Genomic DNA, 26,385 nt, shown 5'->3' with positions numbered 1-26,385 from the left:
CAAACTGCACGCTCGTATAGGCTGTGGGTGGTGACCCACAGCTATACGAGCGTCCAGGAGGACGCTCCATTTTTATGGAGGGCGGCCCTCATTCAGAGCGTGCGCTCTGCTCAGAGCGTACGGCTCTGAATGAGGGCCATAGATCTCTCACCTCCTCTTAAAACACAGACACCAGGGGGCCCATTTATCATTGTATATTTGAGGTATAATCCCCAAAAACCTGCTGTGATCCCTCCATTCTCGCAGGCAGCCGCATCCCCCATAGGTTTCTATGAGGGATGCGATGCTGCCATATTTACCAATATCCAGAATGCGATGCATTCCGGATATTGGCCCCCGCAGCTAACGTCATCTGAAGATGGAGTTAGCCACTGTAGCCTATGGGCTACACTGTGCATAATTAGCCAGTGGAGGGTTCAACTGGAAACATTCCCGGCAATGGCGGCCGTGCATGTGCAATGAGCGTGACTGGTCATGCGCAGCAGCCCCAGTATCTCTCCGGGCACATCACAGGGACGGGATTCTTCCAGAGCCCGTGTCCCTGCATGTGCCGGATGATACATCAGGGCTCTATGATCGCATATTGCAATGCAATCATGGGTGGTAATGTCATGCCCAGATAGCATTGTGGTTCTCCAAGTACCAGCATGCGGGGGAGGCTTGCTGGGACCTGCAGTTCTACTGTTAAAGACAATGTTTACTCATATTTTTACACTAATTTTACGCACTCACTGCTCAGAGGTGCCGGGGATAGCCTCGGCTATCAGCCTAAGCCTGGGGAGCCCTGGAGAGGGGGGCCACTTTATTAGGGGGGTACCCAACTCCCCAGGGATCCCCGGCCTGGGCTGACTGGTAGTCAGGGTTAATTCTTTGGCCGGGGGACCCGGCGATAGGATTTCCCTGGCTGTAGCATTACCCCCCCCACTAGAAATAGCAAGGTGCTGTTTATGGAAATTACAGGGCAACCCTATGCATGTTTTCCCCTGTATTTCCAGTACCAGGACCAGCTCAGAGCCTGGTGCTGGTTGCGCTAAGTACAGGGGAACCCTACGCATTTTTCCCCTGTACTTACAACCAGGACTGGCTATGAAAAGTCCGGGGCTGGTTGTGCTTTTAGGGGAGGACCCCACGTAAAAAAAAAAAAAATTAACACTTAACAAGCATTTTACAGTAAGATACATGCATGCATATCACTGATGTATGCATGCATCTGTGTCAAATAGAACTGCTCATGTTAAAATCGAAAGCATGAAGCACTTCAAATCATTTAGGGATTTGCAGTTCGATTTGGAGTTCGTTTTACTTTCGATTTGCAAATCGAATGTTAGTAAATATAGGGATCCTATAATCTTCTATGGAAAAACATTGATGCTTTGCAGAAATTCGATTTGACATGAAATTAGTTTTTCTGTTCGATTTGACATTCGATTTGGGTTTTAGTAAATCTCCCCTAAGAAAATGTAACCAAAATCAAACAGAAAACAAAATCAAACTTTAGTAAATAAACCCCCTGGACACAGACCTCTCACCTCCTCCTAATACACAGACATCAGGACAGACCTCTCACCTCCTCCTAATACACAGAAATCAGGACACAAACCTCTCACCTCCTCCTAATACACAGACATCAGGATACAGACCTCTCACCTCCTCCTAATACACAGACATCAGGATACATACTCCTCCGAGTCCTAATATACAGACATCAGGACACAGACCTTTCACCTCCTCCTAATACACAGACATCAGGACACAGATCTCTCACCTTCTCCAAATACAGTTCTTCTAATGCGGCCCACACACGGTGCGATTTGAAAACATACGACACCTCGGTACGTTTTCAAATTCAGCCCGATGCATCGCATGCTGCTGTGACTGGTAAACGATGCATCTTACAAGATGCTTCGGTTACCTATTCAACAGCATGACGGATCGCAGATCTTATGGTTTTTCCATAAGATCTACGATGCCGATGTACGACGGCGGGGACGCGCATTGCCGTCGTACAGCATGCCAAAACACACACGATGTGCACGATTGATTGTTGCAATTGATCGAAATCGTGCATATCGTATGTAAAATCTTACCGTGTATGGCCGGCATAACTCTCACTTCATCCATGCGGAAACGGTATGAAATACCGCCGGCCGCATGGCCGGCAGTTCGATTCCCGGCAGCGGCAGCCCGACATCAGCAGAGTTCCGAGCAGTGGAAGCCCGACAGCGCTGGAAATCCCGATCGTGGATAGGTGAGTATCTACTAAACTAACCCCCCTAACCCTCCTTAGGGGTGCCTAACCCTAACCTCCCCCCCAAGTGCCTAACCCTAACCACCCCCTTCCCCGCTGCCTAAACCTAGGTCCCCCGGGGGGGTGCCTAACCCTAAGTCCCCCCCGGGAGCCCTAAACCTAACCCTCCCCCCCCGCGGCTGTCCGCTCGCGGCGCCCGGCATCACTACGATCGGGATGCCCGGACGCCAGTCTCCTGGCGTCGGGGAAATGCCGGGCGTCTATATCTAGACGCCCGGCATTTCACCCTTGCCGGGATATGACAGTCGGGAAGCCGGCTGCCGGTATTTAGGCAGTCGGCTTCCCGATTGCATACCATCCATGCATCTTATAATGATAGAGGTTTATAACAAAGTTGTTTTAATATGATATAATATATACAGAATTTCACTCACAGATACAGCTGCTCCTTGAGGAATCAAGTAGATACCCTTCTTTGCATAGACAGCTAAAGCTCCCTCTAATGTTGGTGCAGTCACCATTCTGACACAAAGATGCATCACTGCACTCATCTATGTCTGTGGAGAGCAAGAGAATAGTACATGAGTATAGTCCCAGTAAGTGTAAGGTTGTAGATGTAAAACTATATAAATCCACTTACCTATACAGGTTCCATTGATACTCTCAAATCCCTTAGGGCATGGAGAGCGTTGGGAAACTCCAGATGCAGCATCTCCTGTGGAGACACAAAATGTATGAAAGTAATTTCACATTCCTAGACGCACACATATATACACTCAGAGGCTCTTTTCAAGTACTATGTACAGTTACAGTAGGCCTCCTTTGCTCCCCAAATGTCTGTATTCTTTGTGGCATGGATTCAATAAGTTGTTGTTCCTTAGGAATTCTGGCCCGTGGTTACATGACAGCATCATGCAGTTCTGGTGATTGCAGAGGCCATTGGAGTACCCTGAATTAATTTGTCATGTTTGCAATGGTGTGTGCTCCGTGACAGGGAGCTTTATCCTGCTGGAAGCAGTCATTCGAAGTTGGGTATACTGTGGCCATAAAAGGATGTCCATGGTTAGCATATAAAAGTTGCTCAATTGGTAGGCAGGATGGGCCGATTGAGTCATGTTGTTTACACTAAATTCTGACCCTACCATCTGCATGTTAGAGAATAAACTGAGATCAGGCAAATCGGGAGATATTCTTCCAATCTCCAACTGTCCATATTCGGTGACCTATGGCCGCGGGATGTAGTTTGGAAGCCGACGGTCTAAATCCCGACCTCCGGCTTCCAGACGTTCTAATCCCGGCGTGGTACTTGTGACAGGCGTCTAAATCTAAATGCCTGTCATTAACCAGACGCCGGAAGACCGACGCCCGGCATCCCGATCAAAGGGATGCCGTGCGCCGACAGCCGCGGGGGGGGGGTGGAGGGTTAGGTTTAGGGGTCCCGGGGGTGACTTAGGGTTAGGCACCCCCTGGGAGGTTAGGGTTGGGCTAGAGGAAGGGGGGGTTAGGGTTAGGCACCCCCGGGGGGAGTTTAGGGTTAGGCAACCCCCCGAGGGACTTAGGTTTAGGCGGCGAGGAAGGGGGGATTAGGGTTAGGCACTTGGGGGGAGGTTAGGGTTAGGGGGGAGAATTAGGTTAGCGATACTTACCTTAGGGACGATCGGGATCTTCACCCTTGTCGGGCTGCCGCTGTCGGGATTTGAACCGCCGGACATGCGTCCGGCGGTAATACCTTCTACACCCGTGGCCGCTGTAGCCTCAGTTTTCTGTTGTTAACTGACAGGAGTGGAAACCAGTGTGGACTATTGCTGCCATAGCCCATATCAAGGTCTAATGCTCTGTGCACTCAGAGATGCATACTTCTGCATACTTACCAACTTTTCAGCCAGGTCGGCACAGAGGGGGCATGGCGGGCAGAAAGGTTGGCAGTGCAGGAAGCGTGGCAATACGAATGTGGCATCGTGGGCCCGCCAACCGCTACACAGTGCCCAGAAAGCAGGCATTGTATAGTGGGGCTACAACAACGTATATAATATATATATATATATATATATATATATATATTTACACAGTATATATATATATATTTCTGCTGCAGTGTTTTTCTTTCTATGAGTGCCTCTACTAGCAACTTAGCTACAGACTCCCCTTGGAGGGCACCAGGGCAAATACTAGAGATATTTGGAGTGCCGGTCTTTACCAAGTTATATATATATATATATATATATATATATATAGTTCCAATGAGCCTGGCACTACCAACAACACACTCCGTGCCCTCACGTGGATAAATGATACAACATAGCAAGGTGCGGCACTCTGGGCATAGTAAAAAACACACAACTCTCGGCTGGTTGTGTTTTTTACTATGCCCAGAGTGCCGCACCTTGCTATGTTTTATATATATATATATATATATATATATATATATATATATATGTAAATTAGGTGTGTTTTTCTTACATGAATCACTAGTTCTATGAGAAGATTGTTGGTAATTACCAGTTTCGCTTGGCTTGTTTGATTTTCATTTATTTTTTTCATGCAAGTGTTAATGATTTATAACAATGCGCTCAGCTTTACCTTACAGCATTTTTGTTTGTAGCAATTTATGAGATAAAAGCAGATGGATTGAGGGAAAGTGAATGAAATATAAATACAATCCATTTACCAGTAAGCCCTATTTAAAAGCCTACTAACGCCAAATAACTAATACCATAATTTGTTACTGAGAGGAGATGATAGATGTTAGTTATCAGTTTGCCAAACTGCAGCAGAACTAAAGTCATCTTTTGGAAGACTGTCCCTCAGTGGTTAACAGTTGTGGGGAAGGCCTCCTGTGAACCCAATAAAGATCTCTCTGTTTTGTAATCACATTTATCTATCACAGATGGACAAGATCACTGGGCGCTCTGTAAGGACAGATTGGACAGATGTGGACTTGGCATGATTTGCGCCGTAGGATAATGTGGGTGGTTTCTGGAACATGTTAGCACCCCCTGTAAGGGCTGGCTGCATGTGTTCTCAACTTAAGCCTGGTGTAGCCTGAGGTAATCTGTGATGATGCTGGTGGAGAGTTATCTTGCACTGTGCAAGAGTTCTAACTGTGCCCATTAGTTATCAGTCAGGGACATTGTGTCTTGTTCCAGTAATTCACTTTTTTAACACGCAATAAGGGACATTATCAAATCTGGCGTCTTTCAGCCCTATAAATAAAGTACAGCACAAATTGTTAATGTGCCTCTTTTCTGCTGTGCAACTCGCATGTCTGTGTTTAGACTTAAGCTGCGTACACACGTTCAGATAAGGATCCTATCGTTATCGTTCAAATCGTTCACTTTAATGCCCCTGCAAACGACCAAACGATGGTCGATGCGCGGATACTAATGGTCGTTATCGACCATCGTCTGTCGCCCGGGCAAACCGGCATACATGGTCGATTTCGACCATTTCAGTCTGTTTACTATAGGGACCCGCGATTAGGTTAATGCATGTGTTGGATGTTCGATAACGATCATCCAACACATGCAGAACAATCAGATAACAATCGTTATCATTATCTGATCGTCGTGCAGTCGTCCCATGTGTACGCACCTTAAGAATGAAAAATGGTTTGAGGGCTACGTAATGCAAATTGTCTTCACACATTTAAAAAAATAAAAAGAGTGATATTTCTATGGCACAAGACAAGCTCAAATAGATTACATAGTCAGGAACAGTCATTACACATTTACATATCCAGGTCACAGTAATAAAATGTTCTGCCCGGCCAAATAATTGCAGGGGGCATGTGAATATCTAGATCAGCCCCTGACATTTTGCCAAAGTATGAGGAATAGCTAAAACAGCTCTACCTAGCATTTCCCTAACCAATGGTAGCCCCAGATACTTATAGTTATATACTAAGGCCTGGGCCTTTGCTGAAAACCTTGATATGGTAGGATGCTATACTTGTACATTGAAGATCGCCAGGTGCGGTGCAGCAAGAGAAAATCCTCTGTGCTCATCCACACACAGTTAGGGTTAGGCTAGGGGAAGGGGGGGTTAGGTTTAGGCACTGGCGGGGGGGGGGGGGTTAGGGTTAGGCACCCACCTGGCAGGGTTAGGTTTAGGGTGCGGGGAGGAGGGGTTAGGTTTAGCCACTAACAGGGGGAGGTTAGGCACTAGGGGGGGAGGTTAGGGTTAGGCACCCCTAAGGTAGGTTTGGGGGGGGACAGGAGTAGGGATAGTAAATTTACCTGCACTGTCGGGATTTTGTACCATGTGCAGCCGGCGTCAGGATTTGAACCGCCGGCCTGCCTGGTGCCTCCGGGGCATCTGAGATGAACTTGCGCCACTGACCGTTAGTATAACATTACACCTGAAACTACGAACACCTCATCACCTGAGCTTTCCTGAGACTGCACCCCAAACCGAGATCTCACTACCGATGAAGTGGCCCAGCTGCTGATGCCAGCAAGGTCATTGGTGTCGGTAAATGACATAACGGCGGGCAGTCACTTGATCGTGCAGTGTGTACCGACCGTCCGATATATCGTTCATCGGCACCATTAGCCGGTCGGCTAATGTGTACCCGGCATAAGTGTACATTTCTCCAGGAACTAGGAAGACCTCCCACCTTAAACTGCTCAACTGGGAACCTCACTACGCTTAGTATACATGACACCAGGAACTAGGAAGACTTCCTATCACCTGAGCTCTCTTGAGACTACACCCCAAACTGCTCACCTGGGAATCTCACTACGCTTAATATACACGACACCTGGAACTAGGAAGACCTCCTATCACCTGAGCTCTCCTGAGACTGCACCCCAAACTACTCACCTGGGAACCTCACTATGCTTAATATACACGACACCTGGAACTAGGAAGACCTCCTATCACCTGAGCTCTCCTGAGACTGCACCCCAAACTACTCACCTGGGAACCTCACTATGCTTAATATACACGACACCTGGAACTAGGAAGACCTCCTATCACCTGAGCTCTCCTGAGACTGCACCCCAAACTAGTCACCTGGGAACCTCACTATGCTTAATATACATAACACCAGGAACTAGGAAGACCTCTTATCACCTGAGCCTCCTGAGATTACACCTCACTCAGTGTTCCCCACATTGGTCACTTTTCCATCCTTAGGGGCCAGCTCATAGTTGAACCCAAGTCAGTTCTGACAAATTATGTGTGTTTTCCTGCTACGCATGCTCCAGAGCCATGGGCATGCATCTTCGGGTGAATCGGAGTCATATGCAACTCAGTCATACAGTATCTCCATTTGTGGCTGAGCCTGAAGGGTTGTAACTGAGCGGGAATGGAGCATTCTCAAGTATATCGAAAGAGTGCAGAGGGCATGTTGATGGAATCACGAGCTATGCTCACCCTAAGTGTACATCACACGCCATCTGTCTCCAGTGAGACTACACTGCTGGGGGCTATGCTCACCCTGAGTGTACATCACACGTCATCTGTCTCCAGTGAGACTACACTGCTGGGGGCTATGCTCACCCTAAGTGTACATCACACGTCATCTGTCTCCAGTGAGACTACACTGCTGGGGGCTATGCTCATCCCGAGTGTAAATCACACCATAGTACTCTTAGTACTGGCTTGCCTGTGTGTTCTAGTTCTGCAGATTTAATCTCTGTAATAAACCATTATGGGTTAAGAATTAGAAAATAAAATCTATTTGCAAATATATCTACTCCATAACCTTTATTTATACAATATATTCTGCAACAGCTTAGCACCAGGAAAGCAAATCCTACATGTCATGAAAACACAATATTTCCTGTTCACTAAAGCCTAGAACCTAAAGCATTCAGTGATTGAAACACAAGTGCTTATGTTTTGTACAGAGGAGCAGTCACACCGGCCAGAGGGGAATAACTTACCGAGGTACCCAGGGCAGGGTGTACAGCCATGGACCCCCCAGGCCACTCCAGTGTCCCGGCAGCAGATATCCTGAGTCCTCAGGCCAGCCATAGGTGAAGCACACTGCAATATAAGCAGAAGGCTAAATCTACATGATAGGAGAGCAGATGTTCTGGCAGCCGGGTTGGAGATATGTCATAGCTTGGACCTAACATTCACTAGACTTAGATTTCTCCCCATGGGAAAGCAATAAAATTGCTGTCCTTTAAACTGACTCATTGCCATGCTTTCCCAAGGCCGTGCTGTTCTGTCACATGGACAATGATGGATCAGTCATAAAGGGATAGGCCCTTTGATGAGACCCCATGAGACGGTGCAGTCATATATTGGCAAAAGATCTTTCTCTGCTAATCATAAGAGTTAGTAACATCACTTAGGGCAAGTGGGACCAAACTTTTCCAAACAGCAGCCTCAGTGAGCTGTATATGCAACCAACTCCCCAGGCTGCAGATATTGTACCAATGCTTTACATGCTGGCTGTGGTTGGCAGTACCCAGAAGAAGGGTACATTTCCATTCGCTTCATGCCCTTTTGTAAGACTGATACATGTTTCCCTATCCTGTGTTCCATATTTATGGTATGGCCTTTCAGGAATGTAAGATCAAGCAGATAAAGGACTTTCATTCTAATACAGTCCGGGTTTATTATATGTTATATGTTCTCTCCTTGTTAATTATTGTATATAAGCTAATAGGGTTTATAGTATATAAATAAATCCTGATTATTCCTTGTTTACTTTTTTTGGTGTACTTCTGCCTGGTCACTTTGCTTCACATTGATCACCTGCCTCAGCAGTCATAATCCAATCTGTAGTCAATTTTACAAGGAGGGTCTAGATGGAATGAGTGTATAGGTATATAGTAAGGTTAGTGCACAGGAAACATGAGTAGGAGGCATAAATTAGGTAGCTGATTATGATTAATGTTGATTAATGCGTAATCGGTTCAAAAGCAAACACCAGCAGGAGGTGGACATATGAGAGAAGGTCGTCACATATAAATGCAAGGTCAGCATAGGAAAAATAAAAAAAGCAAAGCACATTGGACTTCATTCAGAGTCGGTCGAAGCTGCCGATGTTCGCTGATCTGCGCATGCGTACAGTTCGCAATGAGCGTGCGCAAACTAGCGGCTACGATCAGAAATTTCTCTCTCCTTGAACACTGCCAGGTCGGTAGTTTGAGTGACAGATTGCGGCGTTTGTGGGTGGTAACATGGGAAGGTGCTTGAAAACGGGGGTGTGGAGATCAGAACGCAGGCGTGCCTCATTATGCGAACGGCGTTTTAAGGGAGTGCATAATTAACAAAGTAGTGTCATGGCACACGTGACAGGGGAGGTTTTACACTGACATGATCGTAGAGCTTAAGAGAGGGTCAGGTCAACCTTTAGCTATACGACCAGTTCCGATGGCATACGATGCTCGCGATTAATACTTATGTAGCCGGAGATGACGTGTTATGCATACGAGAAGTGGGCATATTTTTAGCGATCCGACCGCATCCACCCCTTGGTCGGCCAGCTAACGATCCGACCTTAGGGATGCAACATGCGTGTGCATCATTTGCATATCCGCACCCTTTTTCTATGCGATCGTGCGGCCACTTCGACCGACTCTTTATGAAGTCCATTATGTGGGAGGCAGGAGAAGGGGCGTAGAGTGGGCAGAGCAGCTGGACCTTGGTATGTCTCTATACATACCTAGGGGTCTATTTACTAAGCAGTGTTAGGAGACAGATTGAAAAGTGAAAAGAAAGTGATAAGGTGCCAGCCAATCAGCTCCCAACTGTCATCTCACAGGCTGTGTTTGAAAAATGACAGTTGGGAGCTGATTGGCTAGCACCATATCACTTTCTTATCACTTTTCACTCTGTCTCCTAACACTGCTTAGTAAATAGACCCCCCTAGTGTTCATTCTAGCACCCGCGACCTGTCAAAACCAGTGCAGTTCCTCTTTCCTGCCTGGGGAGTCGCTCTCTGCTCTGGTGTTTCTAGCACACCCAGCTGATGCAACAAACTACTGAGATACAGACCAGAGTGTGCTAGAAGCACCAGAGCAATGAGCGACACCCCAAGCAGGAATGAGGAACTGCACAGGTTGTGACGGATGCAGGGTGCTAGAATGAACACTATATACCAATAGTAACATACCCCAGGCCCCTTCCTCCTCAGGAGTGGGGTGTGTCATAATCTAAAAGGAGACATCTCACAGGCTGCTGGTTGTTGCTTCTCTTAGCTTACATAATATGAGCACAGGCTGGAGAAACTCCTGACTGCGTCTGCTCATGGGATTATGAAAGGGCTGATGAATAATAGGTTGGGAGTTAAGAAGGGAAAGATGCTCCAACTAAATTTGAAGTTTTATATATGGCAGTAGACCCACCAAGACACCTTATTTCTTCCATATATCAAATATGTCTTGAGTGCTCTAACCCATCTCTACCTTCTTATGTCTCTGCTTGGCATGGTGAACTAGGAAGGGAACTAACTGAGGATCAGTGGTCACAAATATTTGATTTTACTTTTGCTAGTTCCTCTTCACTCCAAGTTCTAGAAACCCAATATAAGATTTTGGCAAGGTGATATAGATGCCCTGTTCACATCCACCGGATGTTTCCAAATTTATCTGATTTATGCTGGCGTTGTCAACAGGCGGTGGGCACCCCTTTCCATATTTGGTGGCAATGCCCGGTGATAGCTGACTTCTGGAGGAAGGTTCGAGAATTATCGTAATTGATTACTGGTCTTCCTTTATCTGATAAACCTGAATTTTGGTTGCTAAATTTATCTGACCTTCCAATATCCATATATAAAAAATCCGTGTTGCGTCATCTGGTGAATGCTGCGAGGGCTACTGTACCATGTTATTGGAGGTCTTCGACTTGTCCTCCCATCTCTCGATGGTTCCAGAGAATAGATCAGTATATGTATATGGAGGACCTCTCATTGTCTAAATCATCTCCCTTAGATTTTACTGACATTTGGTATTGCTGGCTGACTTCTAAAGAGACTGCTGAGTACAAAATAAATACTTAAGTGCCTCTAAGGATATGGCGACATCCTCTTTTACTTTTCCCCATTATTTTGTTATCTTTTTATATATTATTTCCATTCTTATGTATCTTATTTTATTAGTTATTTTGATCTTTGCTTTTATATTGTTTTTTATCTTTTTTATTTTATTTTATTTCAGTTAGTAATATTTGAAAGCACGTTCAAAACTAAGCGATCTGAGATTTATTCTCTCTTGCTCCTTTATTTCATGTTTTATGATTATATTTGTCCACTGAATTCATATTGTTATTTGACTTTATTTGCTGTCTCTGTGGGCCATTGTAGGCCATATATGTACTGTGCTGTTTTCGTTTTCAATAAAAACAGATTAAATAAAAAGAAGGGAAAGATGAACAACAGGTCTGGGATGAGTAATAAAGGGGTGTGATGAATAATAGGGGTGGTGATGATAATGGGGGATAAAAAAAGGGGTGATGACACTGCTTGCACCCAGCAAAAAATGCCCTGCTCCCAAATGTTTTTTAATATGCTGAATTATATGACACATGGCTTCACAAAAACATCAACTTATTTATTCAGGTAACCGTAATAGTAAATGAAGTGTAATGTTTGGTTGCACAGCATTATGTACTAGGTTGAAGGGAACTTGTTGGAGAGTCTGCTGTTCCAGAGGTATCCACTGAAGATATAGGGGTCTATTCATAAAGCAGTGAAAAGTCCTGTTTAGTTGAAAACAGGGCTTTTTACTGCTTTCGGTGATTCATAGAGGGGGGGTTACCGCAGAGGTTATTCCTTCTCCAGCGTCACCTCCGCTTCATGTATGAATCGCATCACCATACTTTTGTATGGTGAGTGCAATTCATAAAGGAACGGAAAGCTCAGTTATCCGTTCCTCTCCTGCTGTACAGATTACGCCATCTCAGGATGGCGTAATCTGTACCGCAAGCCGAACACAGCAGGGGAGCTGCATACTTCCCTGCTGACTGCCCGGCAGCCAGGGCTGGCTCCGCCCCCTTTTCCCAGCGTCCATTGCAGCAGGTCTGACCTGACCTGCTGCTCTCGGACGCCAGCGCACGCGCAGTATGAATACCGACATTTTGGGCGTCCGATATGTCTGTATTCTCACTACGTCCAGGGATCACGGAGGGGCCGGACAGCGCCCAAAGACGCCATACAGGTAAGTGTACATGAATGGTTACTAAACATCACTATATATCGCATCGATGTGATGCGATATATAGCGATGTTTATCGTGAGCCACTTCATGTTCTTAATGAAAAGACCCCATAGCGTCTTTTAATCTTTGTCCTCAGGAACACTCACAGTCAGGTACCTTGCAGTATAACATGCAGCACAGCAAAGTTGCAGTATGGCTTTGTCATGAGAAGACTTTGCGTGCTATCTAGTATCTTCAGGAACCAATTTGTACCTGACCATTGTCAAGTCGTCTGAAGCAGTGCCCATAGCCAGAGGTTTCTGTATAGTAACCGGTTCTGGGGCTGTTCTGAGCCTGCACTCTGTACACTGGAATCCTGCCCGTCTGACTCTGGGAGACCTCCCTGCGTCCAGCACTCGTCTGTCCCCCATGTCCGTCCACACGCTCCACTTGATGGATATTCACAGAAGCCTCTGGTGGGTGTTTTACATGGACCTTCACGATGGAAGCTCTTCCTGTAGGAACAGGACCAGAGCTGGGATAAAGCATACGATAACACACCATGGACATCACTAAACTATAATAGAATGAAGCTGTCCTTCTAAGGTAAAGGTAATAGTGAAAACAGACTATAAGATACTGTACAGTAATACATGTTAATGCTCTTTGGGTTCTTCCATCATACAATACAGTGAAGCTGCTGACTGTCATCCATTTACCTTGCCACTGGTCAGGAATAATGGAGCTCTCTCATTGGTTGACTTATTTAATATGGAGAGAAGTTCCCCATACAGTAGCAGCCAATCAACTTCAAGTTATAATTTTATAGAATGTCCTAGATAAATATTAGTTACAAGCTGATTGGTTGCTATGGGCAACTTCTCCAAGTGTCTTAGTTAGAAGGTTTGACGCATATCCCCCAGTCTATATAAAAAATCTGTGCTATGGAGTTGGGGGACGTTATCTATATTAATCCTTGGGTGTCAGATCAGCCCTGTTTACGCAAACATGATTCCCAAGTTTCTCAGTAAATGCTACCATTTTTCTGGAAAAGTCTCTCACATTTATAGTCACTGATTACAATCATAAAAAAACAGCCCGATTACAGCAGTATATGACATAACACCAGGGGTTAGATTTACTAAAGTTTCTAAAACTGAAAAGTGGTGGTATTACCAGGGGCGCCGAGAGCCGCGCCGGGCCCGGGGGAAGAGGGCGTGGCCTAATCGCGGGAGACATGGCCATGCCCCCTTAGGGACAAGAAGAAAAAAAAAACATTTTTGCAGCGTGATCGCTCTCCCCATAGGCATTGTAGACAGCTGTGGCTGCTGCTTAGCAGCCGCGAGCAGTCTCCCAGTGCAGCCCAGCACACAGCAGCGTGTGCTGGGCTGCTTTGAAGTAAGAAGGAGGGGGGACGGCGCCGGGCCCCTCCAGCAAGCCGGGGCCCGAGTAATTAGTACCCGCTCCCCCCCCTTTTGGCGCCCCTTGATATTACCCATAGCAACTAATCAGATACTAGCTATCGTTTCTCTGTTGCATCCTAGAAAATGATAGACAGAAGCTGATTGGCTGCTATGGGTAACACCACCACTTTTAATGTTTAGACGCTTTAGTAAATCTACCCCCAGGTCTACTAGATTACATATTACAGACACACATAGGGAAATTAGCTGTTTGTTCCTCGTACCGTCTTTCTCCGGCTGGTGGTTGGATAGAGGTAAAGTGTACACAGATTTAGTCAATAAGTTCTGCTCCTCGCTAGTACTGTTCCTGATCGTGTACGCAGCCACACCACCATTTAAGGAAACAGGAATCTGGCAAAACTTCCCTGTGAAGTTTGGGGGGCAGAGGCACGTGTCCTTTTTTATACATACACCACCATTATGGCACAATAGTGGGCAAAGAACTGTAAAAAGACAAATGATAAATAGTCATAAAAACAGATTATAATGACCTTGAGAACAAGACTTGGGTCCTCCTCAGAGATCTTTACCTCAAAGTAACAGATGAAGCAGCAGGAATACTAAGGCTTATGTACAAATATACAATAACCAACAACAGTCTTTATCGTCTATCCATTAGTACAGTGGTTCTCAAACTCGGTCCTCAGGACCCCGCACAGTTCACGTTTTCCAGGTCACCCAGCAGGAGCACAGGTGTATTCATTACTCACTGACACATTTTAAAAGATCCACAGGTGGAGCTAATTATTTAATTTGCGATTCTGTGAGGAGATCTGGAAAACATGCACTGTGTGGGGCCCTGAGGATCAAGTTTGAGAACCTGTGCATTAGTAGATCAATCAAAGCGAATTGCAGCTGGTGTGGGTTGCAGCTGCTTTGTGCATAAAGAACCGTGTATCAAGTGTATAATATATGTGTAGCTCCATTTACTGACCCAGTTGCACATTTGTAACACATTATGGAGATGATTCTAAGTAGGGAGCAAAGCAAAAAGAGCAAGTAACTATGCATCTTGGACAAACCATGTTACAGTGCAAGGGAAATAAATACATTTATTGTTTTTGCATGGAGGGTAAATACTGAGTGCTTCTGCTGTATTCTTCAGGTTCCTATAAATCTGCCGACTGTTTTCCCATTTCCCCAATCGGGCCGGAATTGCCAATCCACTGAAATTGCCAATGTCCGCTGAAATGCAGATCGGCGGACATTGATGATCGCCGACCGGTCGGGGAATCTGTGAAATTTTTCAAGTTAAAAATCTCCAATTTTCCCCAGCTGCAACCAGATCTCACTTCTGTCTAGATCAGTGATTTTCAACCTTTATTTACTCAAGGCATACTACGCAAGATCTTAAAATTGCCAATGCACACTATCCGGCGATGTGGTGTGCGCGACCTATGAAAAAACACATACATTGGCTCCCACATAAAGTAACCACACACATTGGCCTCCACAGGTATAAAACACACATACATTGGCCCCAGAGAAATAAAACACACATACATTAGCCCTCACAGGATAAAACACACATACTTTGGCTCCCACAGGAGTAAAACCCACACACATTGGCCCCCACGGGAATAAAACACACATACATTAGCCCCCACAGAAATAAAACCCACATACATTGGCTCCCACAGGAATAAAACCCACATACTGTACATTGGCCCTCACAGGAATAAAAAGCAATACATTGGCCCCACAGAAAAAAAATAACATTGGCTGGCCCCCACAAATAAAAAAAAAAGACATTGCTGGCCCTCAAAGAAAAATAAACCAACATTGCTTCCCAAAAAACAGTACACTGGCTCCCAAATAAAATATAAATTTACATTTTTCTGACCCTACCTGTCCCTCATCGGCAGAGCTCTTAGCAGAGTGCAACGTGCAGGCAGGCTGGCTGGTGGTGATGGTGGTCGTGGGGCTGGCTGGCTGGGGGTGCTAGCAGAGCTGGAGGCCGTGAGGCTGGCTGGCTGGCTGGTGAGGGAGGGAGGCAGGCAGGCTGGTTGACTGGGGGTACTGGTGGCCTTCATGCAGGGCATCTCTAGATGCCGCAGGGGCCGCAGGGCTGATGGGCGGGCTGGCTGACTGGAAATGCGGCATAGGTGATGGCCCAGGCATGCCTGAGACTTCCAGAAGAGCTCAGCGCTGCCCGGTCCATAGTACGGCAGATGTGACCGGCAGCTCTGACCAGTGGATCTGACCGCGCGGCACACTTAACCGCGGCACAGTGGTTTAAAAACCGCTGGTCTAGATGATCCGCTATCCCCCTCTACTACGCGATCACCTCCCCCTCCGGATTGACTCTTATATCCTTACTGCTTGGTTGTCATTTAATTGCTGGTGCACTTTTCTTGTGAGAGTCATTACTCCTTAGGTGATAATGATGTTGTATTGACATTTTCCGGAGAGGTCATGTATTAGCATGAATCTGGTGTATTCTTCTATACTGTTTTCAAATGTTTCCAGTTGGATGTTTTACAGTTGGATGTTTTGCTTGTTTTTCTTTTCTCTTTCCCCTTTCCTTTACAGGTCCTCCTTGGGGTGACACAGTGTCCTTGGCCTACTGTTTCTAGACCATGTGGAATTCTCTTTTTTCTCGTTCAACCTTGGTGGCTTGACCCAGCTTGTTGGGACAGGGTCAAGTCTCCATCTTACAAGATATTTCTGGCATTACGCTTCTGCAAGACAGGTATAGGATGACTCACACTCCTAACACCACAGTCTGCATCTACGACGGTGTCTGATACCCTTCATTTTATTTCCTGGAATGTAGCTGGCCTTAATTCCCCTATAAAACGCTGGAGGGTGCTTACACACCTTACGTCCTTTCACCCTGATATTATATTTCTCAGGGAAACCCATTGAATAGACACTGAAGATAGTACATTACGAGTCCCTGGCTTAGGGAGTGTATTGTAGCCCCATTTGCCAAGAAAAAACGTGGCGTTGCAATACTCTAATAGATACAGAGGGTAGGTAATTGCTTCTGCATGTTCTAATCCAGGGAGAACGCTTTACGCTGCTGAACATTTATGCTCCTAATACTCCCAACCAATCTTTCTATAGGAAAATCTCACATCTGTTGCTAGAGGCTGATACTCCCAACTTTATCATGGGGGAGGACTTTAACATTGTAGACCAACCTTCTTTAGATAGGTCGTTGTCCTCGAGTTCATTGGCGCGTGCCCTGGGGGGATCCACATTTGAAAAAACAGACTTGGCGTTGTTGACCTATGGAGAATTGGCCATGATAATAGTCGGGAATATACCTTTCACTCTCTGGTTCATGATACCCTGTCGAGAATTGATTACTTTCTCACTGCGGTTGGCTTGTTCTCTAGGGTTCAGCGCACTGTAATTCATTCCATCCTTATATCGGACCATGCCCCAATTCAATTGACCCTTACGGTCTCTCCCTGTTGCTCCAGCCACCTTTGGCATTTCCCATAATACCTCTCTCAGAGTGATGATTTCAAGCAATATCTCAAATATCATTGGAATAATTTCCTTGAAGATAATTTTGCTCACTAGGACACACCTGTGTTGTGTTGGGAGACATCGAAGGCAGGGATGGGTGGTTTCCTATTTAGCCAACAAACGGATAGATTATCTAGTCAAATATGAGGCTTTGCATGGCCAATTGGTGCTGTGGTATAACACTTTTATTTATAACCCCAACAATGATAACCTACAGGCTTATACCCAAAATATGCAGCTTTTGGAATTATTTTTGACAGAACAGGCCCAGTGCCGGTTGGATTTTTACCAAAAATAGGTACTATCGGTGGGGCAATAGATCAGGGAAGCTCTTGGCATCTATTGCTAAGCAACACCGCCGTAGATGCTATATAACATCGGTAACTGACCCTGGCACTGGGCAACGGTGTACCTCACATAGTGGTATCTCTTACTTATTTTATAAATATTTTTTCTGATTTGTATGAGACAACAGATGTTGATGCTGGTTTGTACCTTGAGATACTTTTGGAAGCTTCATTACCCAAACTGACTCCTTTACAAAGGGAGGTCTTGGATGAGGAGATTTCTGAAGATGAGGTTCTCGGTGTCATTTCCACTTTGCCCTCTAATAAGTCCCCAGGCCCTGATGGTCTGAATGGAGACTATTACAAATTACTGAAAGATGACCTGGTGACCACGTTGACAAACCTATTTCAAAAGTTCCACGCAGCAAATTTATTCTATCCTGGCTTTAACATATCATATACTATTTTAATCCCAAAACCAGATAGGAATCCAGAATTGCTTGCTTCCTACCGTCCTCTTTCCCTTCTAAACTAAGATTTTAAATTATTTACCAAAATTATGTCAAATCGATTGCAGCGGTTGTTGCCCTCCTTAGTTACATATCATCAATTGGGCTTTACCCATGGCAAGGCATTCAGTTAATGGGGTCAGAACGGCACTGGCAGCTGTTTTGGCATCTACTGTACGGGCCAACAAAACTCACAAAATGTTATCGTAAGTTTAGACGCCGAAAAGGCCATTGATAATATTCTATGGCCTCATTTACATAATAGCTTGGCAATTAGGGACTTTGGCTCCTCTTTCCAACACTTTGTTAAATTTACTTATACTTCCCCAACGACTTTACTAATTATCAATGATCTACGGAGTGACCTTCTACCTTTTATTTAGGTGTACTCGACAAGGTTGTCCACTTTCCCCATTACTTTTTAACCTTGTCCCTGACCCTCTCCTTAGAACACTTCAAAATTGGCATTAGTTTAAGGGTATTCAAATAGGACGGTTGAAAGTTAAGCTAACGGCATTCGCTGATGACCTACTTCTATATATAGGTAACCCAGCTAGGAGTTTATTGCCCATTCTAGATAAAATTGCTAATTTTGGTGAATTTTCTGGTTTTGCTATTAATATTGAAAAATCATCTGGTCTTTCCTTGGGTGCTATGGTGCAACCCTCCTGGGCACGTGGCATTGGCTTACATTGGGGGAAAATTTATTTTTAATATTTTGGGAATCTATTTGCCTCGCAATATTCATGATTTATATTCTCTCAATGCTTGATGTACTGGGCGGTTGGCGTCGCCTCCCTCTCTCCTTTTTAGGGAGAGCCGATCTTATTAAAATGATTGTGTTTCCGAGAATTTTATATCCACTACAACTATTAGCTATAATACTTTCTAAATCAGATGAGGCTGCCATTCTCAAATCATTTCGTTCCTTTATTTGGAAAGACAAAAAACCCCAAAAATTAGCACGGTCGTTCTACAGAAGAGGAGGATGGGGCGGCGGCATACATTTCCTGGATGTCCAGCTCCATTCACAAGCTGCCCAATGTAAATACAGTATATTAAAGATTGGTTCCATAAACAAGACACTTATGTTGATCCATTACAGGAGCAGCAGTTTTGACCTCTTTCTTACACATGCATAGGCAAGAGATTCCCCCTCCTTTGTTAGATAACCCCCTTTTAATGACTGTTTGGTCTACCTGGCATACTGTACGAAATGCTTGGAATCTTAACAGTCACCACTCTCTCTTTCTTCCCCTCTTGGCGAATCCTGAGTCTCAGAATGGGGAGGCTGCACTTCCTTTTTGTTCTTGGGCAAGGTGGGGGGGCTTACATGTGTCCAACATTTAACAGATGTAGATACTAAAAAGCCACCTTCTTTTTCTGCGGTGAGTTTGCTTTTTCCATTTCTCACTGTTCATGTACAGACACAAGACTACACTTCCACTGTCCTAGCCTCATTGTCTACTATAGATATGAATAACGAGAATATCGTAACTGAAGCTATTTCATATTTTTACACTTTTTTGCGTGCACTTTATTATGATAAACATAGACATACGGGTATTACTCAATGGGTTTCACAATTTCCACACCTAGACGAGACTAGAAAAAACTTGTAACCCAATTGCTATATTCGAATAAAACATTATTGGCTGCTATGTACAAAGAAATGTATTTCCATTTATTTTACAGAGGGTATCTCTCACCGTACAGACGTAGCTTGAAGGGATTACAGACCCACTCAGCTTGTCCTAAGTGTGCCTGTATAAATGCTTCATTATATCACTGTCTGTGGGACTGCCCTCCAATTAAAAAATTCTGGGTGCAGATTAAGGAGTATGCTATTGCCCACCTCCTCAATTACTTGCCACTGACACCAGAGTGGGTCATACTGGGAGTTAAGGCGCACATCCACTTGCCGATTTCTATGAGCGATTGAACTATAACAATATCATTATCGTTCAATCGCTCATGAATCGTGCATGAATCGGGCACATTAATGTCGGAAACGACCAGGGATGCGCGTTCCCGCTGGTCGTTTCCAACATCAATCATCGCCCGAACATGTTGGTCAACCTGATGATAACGTCAGGTTGAGCATGTCAGGGGATGATTGATGTGCCTACACTGGATGACTGATCGTTCGGTGCAGGCTCATCACAGACTGTGAAACGTCTGCACGATTACAATGTCGTAATCATGCAGTCGTTTCAAAGTCTGCTAGTGGATGTGCGGCATAACTCCCCCGGGAGCTAGCTACACTAAAGGAGGTAAGAAACTCCAGCTCATTATCTCTGCTCCTGCTAAAAAAGCCATACTCCAGCACTGGATTCATCCCAAACCTCCTAGTTTGTCTCTATTTCAAGACAAATTATTTATCCTTTTTAGAATGGATTGGCTGGAAGCATCCCTCCATAAGGAGGCTAGGGGGCAGAATTTTTTTGAACTATGGGAAAGCTATGTTGACACCGTGCCACCCTCAACGCGGCTGCAGGTTTCCCTTGCTTTTTATTTCTTTCATTATTATTTGTTGATTTATTTGTATTAAATTGTTTTCTGACAGTTTTGTATGAGTTTAGAGTACAATTTGTATTATATATTATATACTGATCTTGTCTACATGTTGTACTTTATTCTTATTGTCTTATGTGTACATTCCCTTTATTATTACTCAATGTACTCTGTAAAGTTTGTGATGTGTTTAATAAAAACATGTTTTAAAAAAACAACAACACATAAGATTCAACCAAAAAATCCCCAATTTGCTGATCCCTATCATATTTTGGTCTGCCTGGCTCATACAGACTAAATAGCCAGCTGTCAGGTGTAGTCTATGCTGGTAATTGAGTCATTAATTACCTGACACCTGGGCACAAAACAGAGTACAAAGAGCAGCACAGCTGGTAAGGACCAGTACTACAGCTCACATAACCAGAGGCCTGGTGACCCCTGGTGGCAGGGAATAATACTGCAGAGAGATAATCACTCACCACATTACTCTATTCCTGTATTCATGAGTTACAATTCTAAATTGCGATTCTATATGATGTAACTAACTAATATGGTATTGACCAAATGAGTATTCAGCACCATGGCAACCACAGCTAAAGCAAGAGGACAGTGAATGCAAAAGTGGAAATCAACACCAGTCCATGGCAGGTTCATCTGGTCACATTGCCACAGGCATTATGGGGTTCCCTGCCATAATGTGAGACCAGCTGCTCCAGCCAGTCAGCATGAGGAAGAGTTCAGAAGGCTAAAATCATGCAGGGCAAACAGACCCTCTTGCTGAATTGCTCTGGGACTCAATATGGAACCACGTAAGCAGTAGGTGCCAGTGTAGTAGCTTAAAGACACTAGGGGGAATATTTACAAAAGGTTGATTTTGGTCGATTCTGGGTTTTCGTTGTATATGTATTAGATTTTGCAGATCAGGGATTTACTTTAGATAAAATTGACTATAAAACCGAATCACGACCAAAATCGACCAAACATTGATACTGTATTTTTCCATAGACCAACACAGGATCCCCTTATTTACCAACAGTCAGATTGAAAATCGACTACAAAACCAACTGAAAAATCTACAAAAAAAAAAAGACTTATAAAAAACAGGCAATTTTAGGTTCTAAACAACATTCTATAGTAGAAACTTAATTATGTTGCCTATAAAACACAAACTACACAGAAACAAATTAAACACACACACTCCACATGCAACACTGACAAACACAGAAACACTGACAAAGAGAAAAAAAAGTATTAGACTAGACAAAAAATTAGACAAAGTTCAAAATACTATACAGAAATTGACAGGACAAACTCCTGTCAATCACACTCCTCCCTCCTCTCTGTCCACAAATCTCCCTTTAGATTAGCTTGGGTCTGTGCCAGGGCCGGCTCCAGGGGTCAGAGCACCGTGCCGGCTCCCTCCAGCGCGGCCTCTCTTCACGTGCTGCAAAGCCGTGCGCAACCATGGCCTAATTACTATAGGTCAAGCCCCCTACGTGACGGTATTAGGAGGACTGTCCGCCTCCAAATAACGTCAGGCTGGGGGGAGCCTCACTAGCTGGGCTTCCCCCAGCCCTCTCCCGTTACTGAATGGATGCCACGCGCATGCGTCTTCGGGGTCCGGCACCGCTGCACAGCTGCGGCAGTGGGGGGTCCCCAACCTCCCGATTTAACCACCCGCGGGCCACTTCGGCCCACGGGTGGAACAGCGGGACAGTAATGTCCCGCTGAAATCGGGATGTTGGGGAGGGGTGCGCCCTCTATAGGTGACTCCCCTGTGCTACCACTCAGGTCGAACACCCCTAGAGCCGGTCCTGGTGCCAGTGTTTTTATGATGTTTCTGTGGCTTAAGCTGGGTACACACTGACAGATATATTGGCCGGTCAATTGATCGGCCAATATATCTGGTGTCCGTCGGCCATTGTGTACCAGCGATATGTCTGTGAACGACGTTGTTCACAGACATATCGTGTCGGCTGTACTGCACAGCTGATGGACAGACATGTGTGCGTGACTGGGTGACAATATAAAAAACAAATAAAGGCTGCAAATGTACTTCAGGGTCCAATCTTCAACCCAGACAACGCCAGGTATCCCAGCTAGTAGGACACAAGCATACTTGCCTATTCTCCTGGAACTGCCGGTAGGGTCCCGAAAATCGGGTGGCGCTTCCTAAAAGAAGGCTACCCACGCAAAATCCCCGCAGCCGCTCACTTACTGAGTGAATGTAGCAAGTCCCGGGGGGGCCCGATGACATGATTTCCACTGAGTCGCGTCATCGTAGCACCAGCCCCTGCTTTACATTGCTGGTAATCTCGTTATTGTATATATTGGGGGCGAGGCTGCAATATGACGTGATCGCGCCACCACGACCCCGAGCCACCCACCATTGCCAAAGCCACACCCCCTGCTGCGCCGACATGGCTGCCCCCTTCCGGAAGGGGCAGTCAGAAAGTCGGCAAGTACGGACATAAGGAAGGGTACACTAGTAATTCTAAGCACAGCACGAATTTCTTGGCTACCAATTGGGTGGAGACATTTATTTTGTACATATCATTTTATGATGCCCCTGAGACAGATATTTGGAAAGACTCCACTTTCTTTCAACTCACTGCTTTGTAAGTGGGTAACGGCAGCCCACCCAGATGTGGAACATTTATATACATGTGAATAAGATGACAGGCACACTCTGCTGTAGGCCAACCTTACTAATCAGCGTTCATTTCCCTCCCATCCGAATATCAAAACTGCGCAGGTCCCTGAGCACTGAGCATTTTGTGACAGTGAGGAGAAGCAGACGGAACAAGGGTAGGTCCAGGACATTCCTGGCCCGCTAGATCTCAGGCCAAACACCCCCCAGAGCCTGCACCGTGCAGGACATTTGATGTAAAGCAGACACTCACAGAAAGAGCACTGTGCAGTATAACTGAGACTGGGCCTGTGTCCAGTTAGGGATGATGCCCGATTAACCCTTATGGCAGTAAACAAACCAAAATGTTTTACAAGGATCATTCAACCACAGGAACATCGGAGGTAGAGTATAAACGTGTCCATCACCCAACATTTTATTTTGAGGAGCATTTAAAGGATCAGGGTAATATACAAATGCCTGTGCTCCAATACAGTGGAATATTGTTACAGTATGTTTAATTTCGGGATTAGAAAGAACCCACTGAGATCAATGAAAGGTTGTTGCCTATTTTACTGTTTCTAAGTAATATACAGTACAGTAAGTAGTGACTCACGCTAATATCTTGCTGAATGAAAACAGAAGTGAGTTATAGAGCCAATCTGAAGAGCCAGGAAAGAGACATTGCATAACATGTTTCCCCTCCTATAATGTAACAGCTCCTCCACACTGCAGTAATCCTCCTGAACTCATAACTCCACACATCTCAACATTTCAAAAAAGCAAATTCGGGAACAACAAAATTCCTAATCTGTCCAAAACACGCACTGAAACACCCAAGTACCACCAGGATCACCCAGTCATGTACATTTTTAAATCATTTATTAGAGTTATCAGAAGTAAACAACAGAACAGTTCGGTATCACAATAGATACATTATCCAAAAACAATGTATAGAATCATATAGAAAGAATACACTGGTGACATCATAATAGTAAAGATTCTTCAGTTGATTTGAAATTGTGAAAAATATCTTAAGTATTCGTAACAACATTGGTAAGATGTGGCAAAAAGTAAAAATTCAGTCAGAGGGTATTTGGGATGAAGGGAAAGTATAGAAATTAGGGATGTGCAGGCTCAGATAGGTTCGAGTTTACATGCCGAGTTCGGATTTTTCCCACCAAAAAAACGGAACTCAGAAAGAGGCTTGTCCATGCAAGATGACGTTTTGCCTCTTTCTGAGTTCCGTTTTTTTGGAAATAGAAATGAAAAAAAGAAGGAGGGGAGAGTGTGTAAGCGAGTCGGGACAACATGATATAAAATGATAAATGAAAACATCGGGAGCAGAGATAGGGGTCATGGATCATGTAAGACCAGGAAGAGTAACCGCCTGGGAGGAGTACCAGGGAGACCATATTGAATGAAATTTATGCACTGAGTTATTCAAGAGGCTGGTAGTATACTCCATTTTAGATGCAAACCAGATTCTATTTAAAAGTTCTGGTTCAGTTGGAGTGCTATTTTTTTTCCAGTTGCGTGCCAGTTGGTGTTTGGCTGCACAGGAGATGTGGAGAATTAATTTGTTAGCATCTTTGGAAACCTGATCAACCGGGACACAGAGTAAAATGTTAGTGGGAGAAAGAGAGAAAGGTAGGGTAACAGCAGATGATATGAGGGAGCGAACCATATTCCAGAATGGGATTATCTTTGGGCGCGACCACCAAATCTGAAAAAATCTGCCGACATGACCACATTGCCTCCAGCACAGGTTAGAGGTGTTGGGATACATATGATGGAGGCGTTTTGGGACTAAATACCATCTGGTGAGAACTTTATATGAATTTTCTTTGATTGCCACACTAATGGAACATTTAGAAATAGTGAGATGTATTGCCTCCCAGGTGTCATTGCCCAATGGGTGTCCCAAATCTGTCTCCCATGCGAGCTCGTGTGTCGAGGGTAAGGGGGATTCTGGTGCCACTATAGAATGGTAAAGAAAGGATATAGTACCCTTGTCAGTAGATCGGTGTATGCAGTATCTTTCTATAGGAGAGGGATTTCGAGGTGAGGTAGTGGAAAATGAAGATGTGATAAAGTGACGAATTTGCAAGTATTGATAGTGTAACGATTTGGGGATGCCGTGTTTTTCCTGAATTTCATTAAACGATTGAGGGGCGAATTGTCCTATAATGTGACGAAGGCAGGTAATATCCGCCCTGGACCAGGCAGATGCCATGGTAGGAGAGAGGCCTGGTGGGAAGGAAGGGTTATTCCATATGGGGGTTTGAGGAGACGGGTAGGTGGAGAGAGAGAGTTTTTTATTAAGATTATGCCATCTGAAGAGTGTCAGAGCTACCGTTGGTATGGAGAGGGTGGTGCGCGGTCTGTATTTGCAAGGTAACCAAGGCAAATGTGAGATTGAATCAAAACCCACTAAATCATTCTCAAGGTCAACCCAGCGTTTAGTAAAACTAGGAGCATGCCAGGCTACCATCTGACTCTATTGAGAAGCCCTATAGTACCGTAGTAGAAGAGGCAAACCTAGACCCCCATCTGATGATCTTCTGGCTAAGATATCTCGGCGTATACGGGGTCTTTTATAGTTCCATATAAATTTACAATATAGAGATTGGAGTTGGTTGAGGATTTGGGTTGGAATTGCCACAGGTAGAGTCTGAAACAAATAAAGCAATTTTGGTAGAACATTCATCTTTATTGCATTAATACGCCAAATCCATGAGATAAAATAAGTTTTCCATTATAGAATATCCTGTTCAATTGTTTTAAGCAAAGGAGGATAGTTTGCTTTATATAGGCGATCATATGTTTTAGTAATATTCAGAGCCGGCCCTAGGCATAGGCATTATAAGCCTATGCCTAGGGGCAACTGGAATGCTCTTGGGGCATTTCAGGGCTCTGCCGCTGCCCCTACCTACCGCGCTATCCACCCCGCCGGCGCAGCTACCCTCCCTCTCTCCCAGTGCGCTGCCACGATCGGAGCTCTCCGATCGGGCAGCGGAGCGGATGGTCAGGCCAGTCATGTGACTGTGACTCGCATCCGCCCGCAGTAGCAGTCTCTGCCTTCCAGACGGGCTGTGGTCAGAGTGTGTTCAGAGCAACCGCCCATGCGCGGCAGGCCGGCAGCTTATTGGAGGTAATGA

General features: G+C 45.0%; 1 protein-coding gene across 1 annotated transcript in view; it reads right to left on the bottom strand.

Moving 5' to 3' along the window:
- The window catches only part of LTBP4 (latent transforming growth factor beta binding protein 4), a 209,793-nt gene that overhangs the window by 55,473 nt on the left and 127,935 nt on the right, over positions 1-26,385 (bottom strand). Inside the window, exons 6-10 of the mRNA XM_088450149.1 lie at positions 14,030-14,248; positions 12,616-12,857; positions 8,137-8,239; positions 2,889-2,963; positions 2,683-2,805 (exon numbers count right to left, since the gene is read on the bottom strand). Of these exons, the coding sequence (XP_088306275.1) occupies positions 2,683-2,805; positions 2,889-2,963; positions 8,137-8,239; positions 12,616-12,857; positions 14,030-14,248 (762 nt within the window). The remainder of the gene's footprint in view (positions 1-2,682; positions 2,806-2,888; positions 2,964-8,136; positions 8,240-12,615; positions 12,858-14,029; positions 14,249-26,385) is intronic.

Source organism: Taudactylus pleione, unplaced genomic scaffold (genome assembly GCF_031769625.1).
Source record: "Taudactylus pleione unplaced genomic scaffold, aTauple2 ptg000507l, whole genome shotgun sequence".
NCBI classification, from domain to species: domain Eukaryota; kingdom Metazoa; phylum Chordata; class Amphibia; order Anura; family Myobatrachidae; genus Taudactylus; species Taudactylus pleione.
The sequence above is the reverse complement of the archived record's forward strand: the minus strand, read 5'-3'. Positions and strand labels throughout refer to the sequence as shown.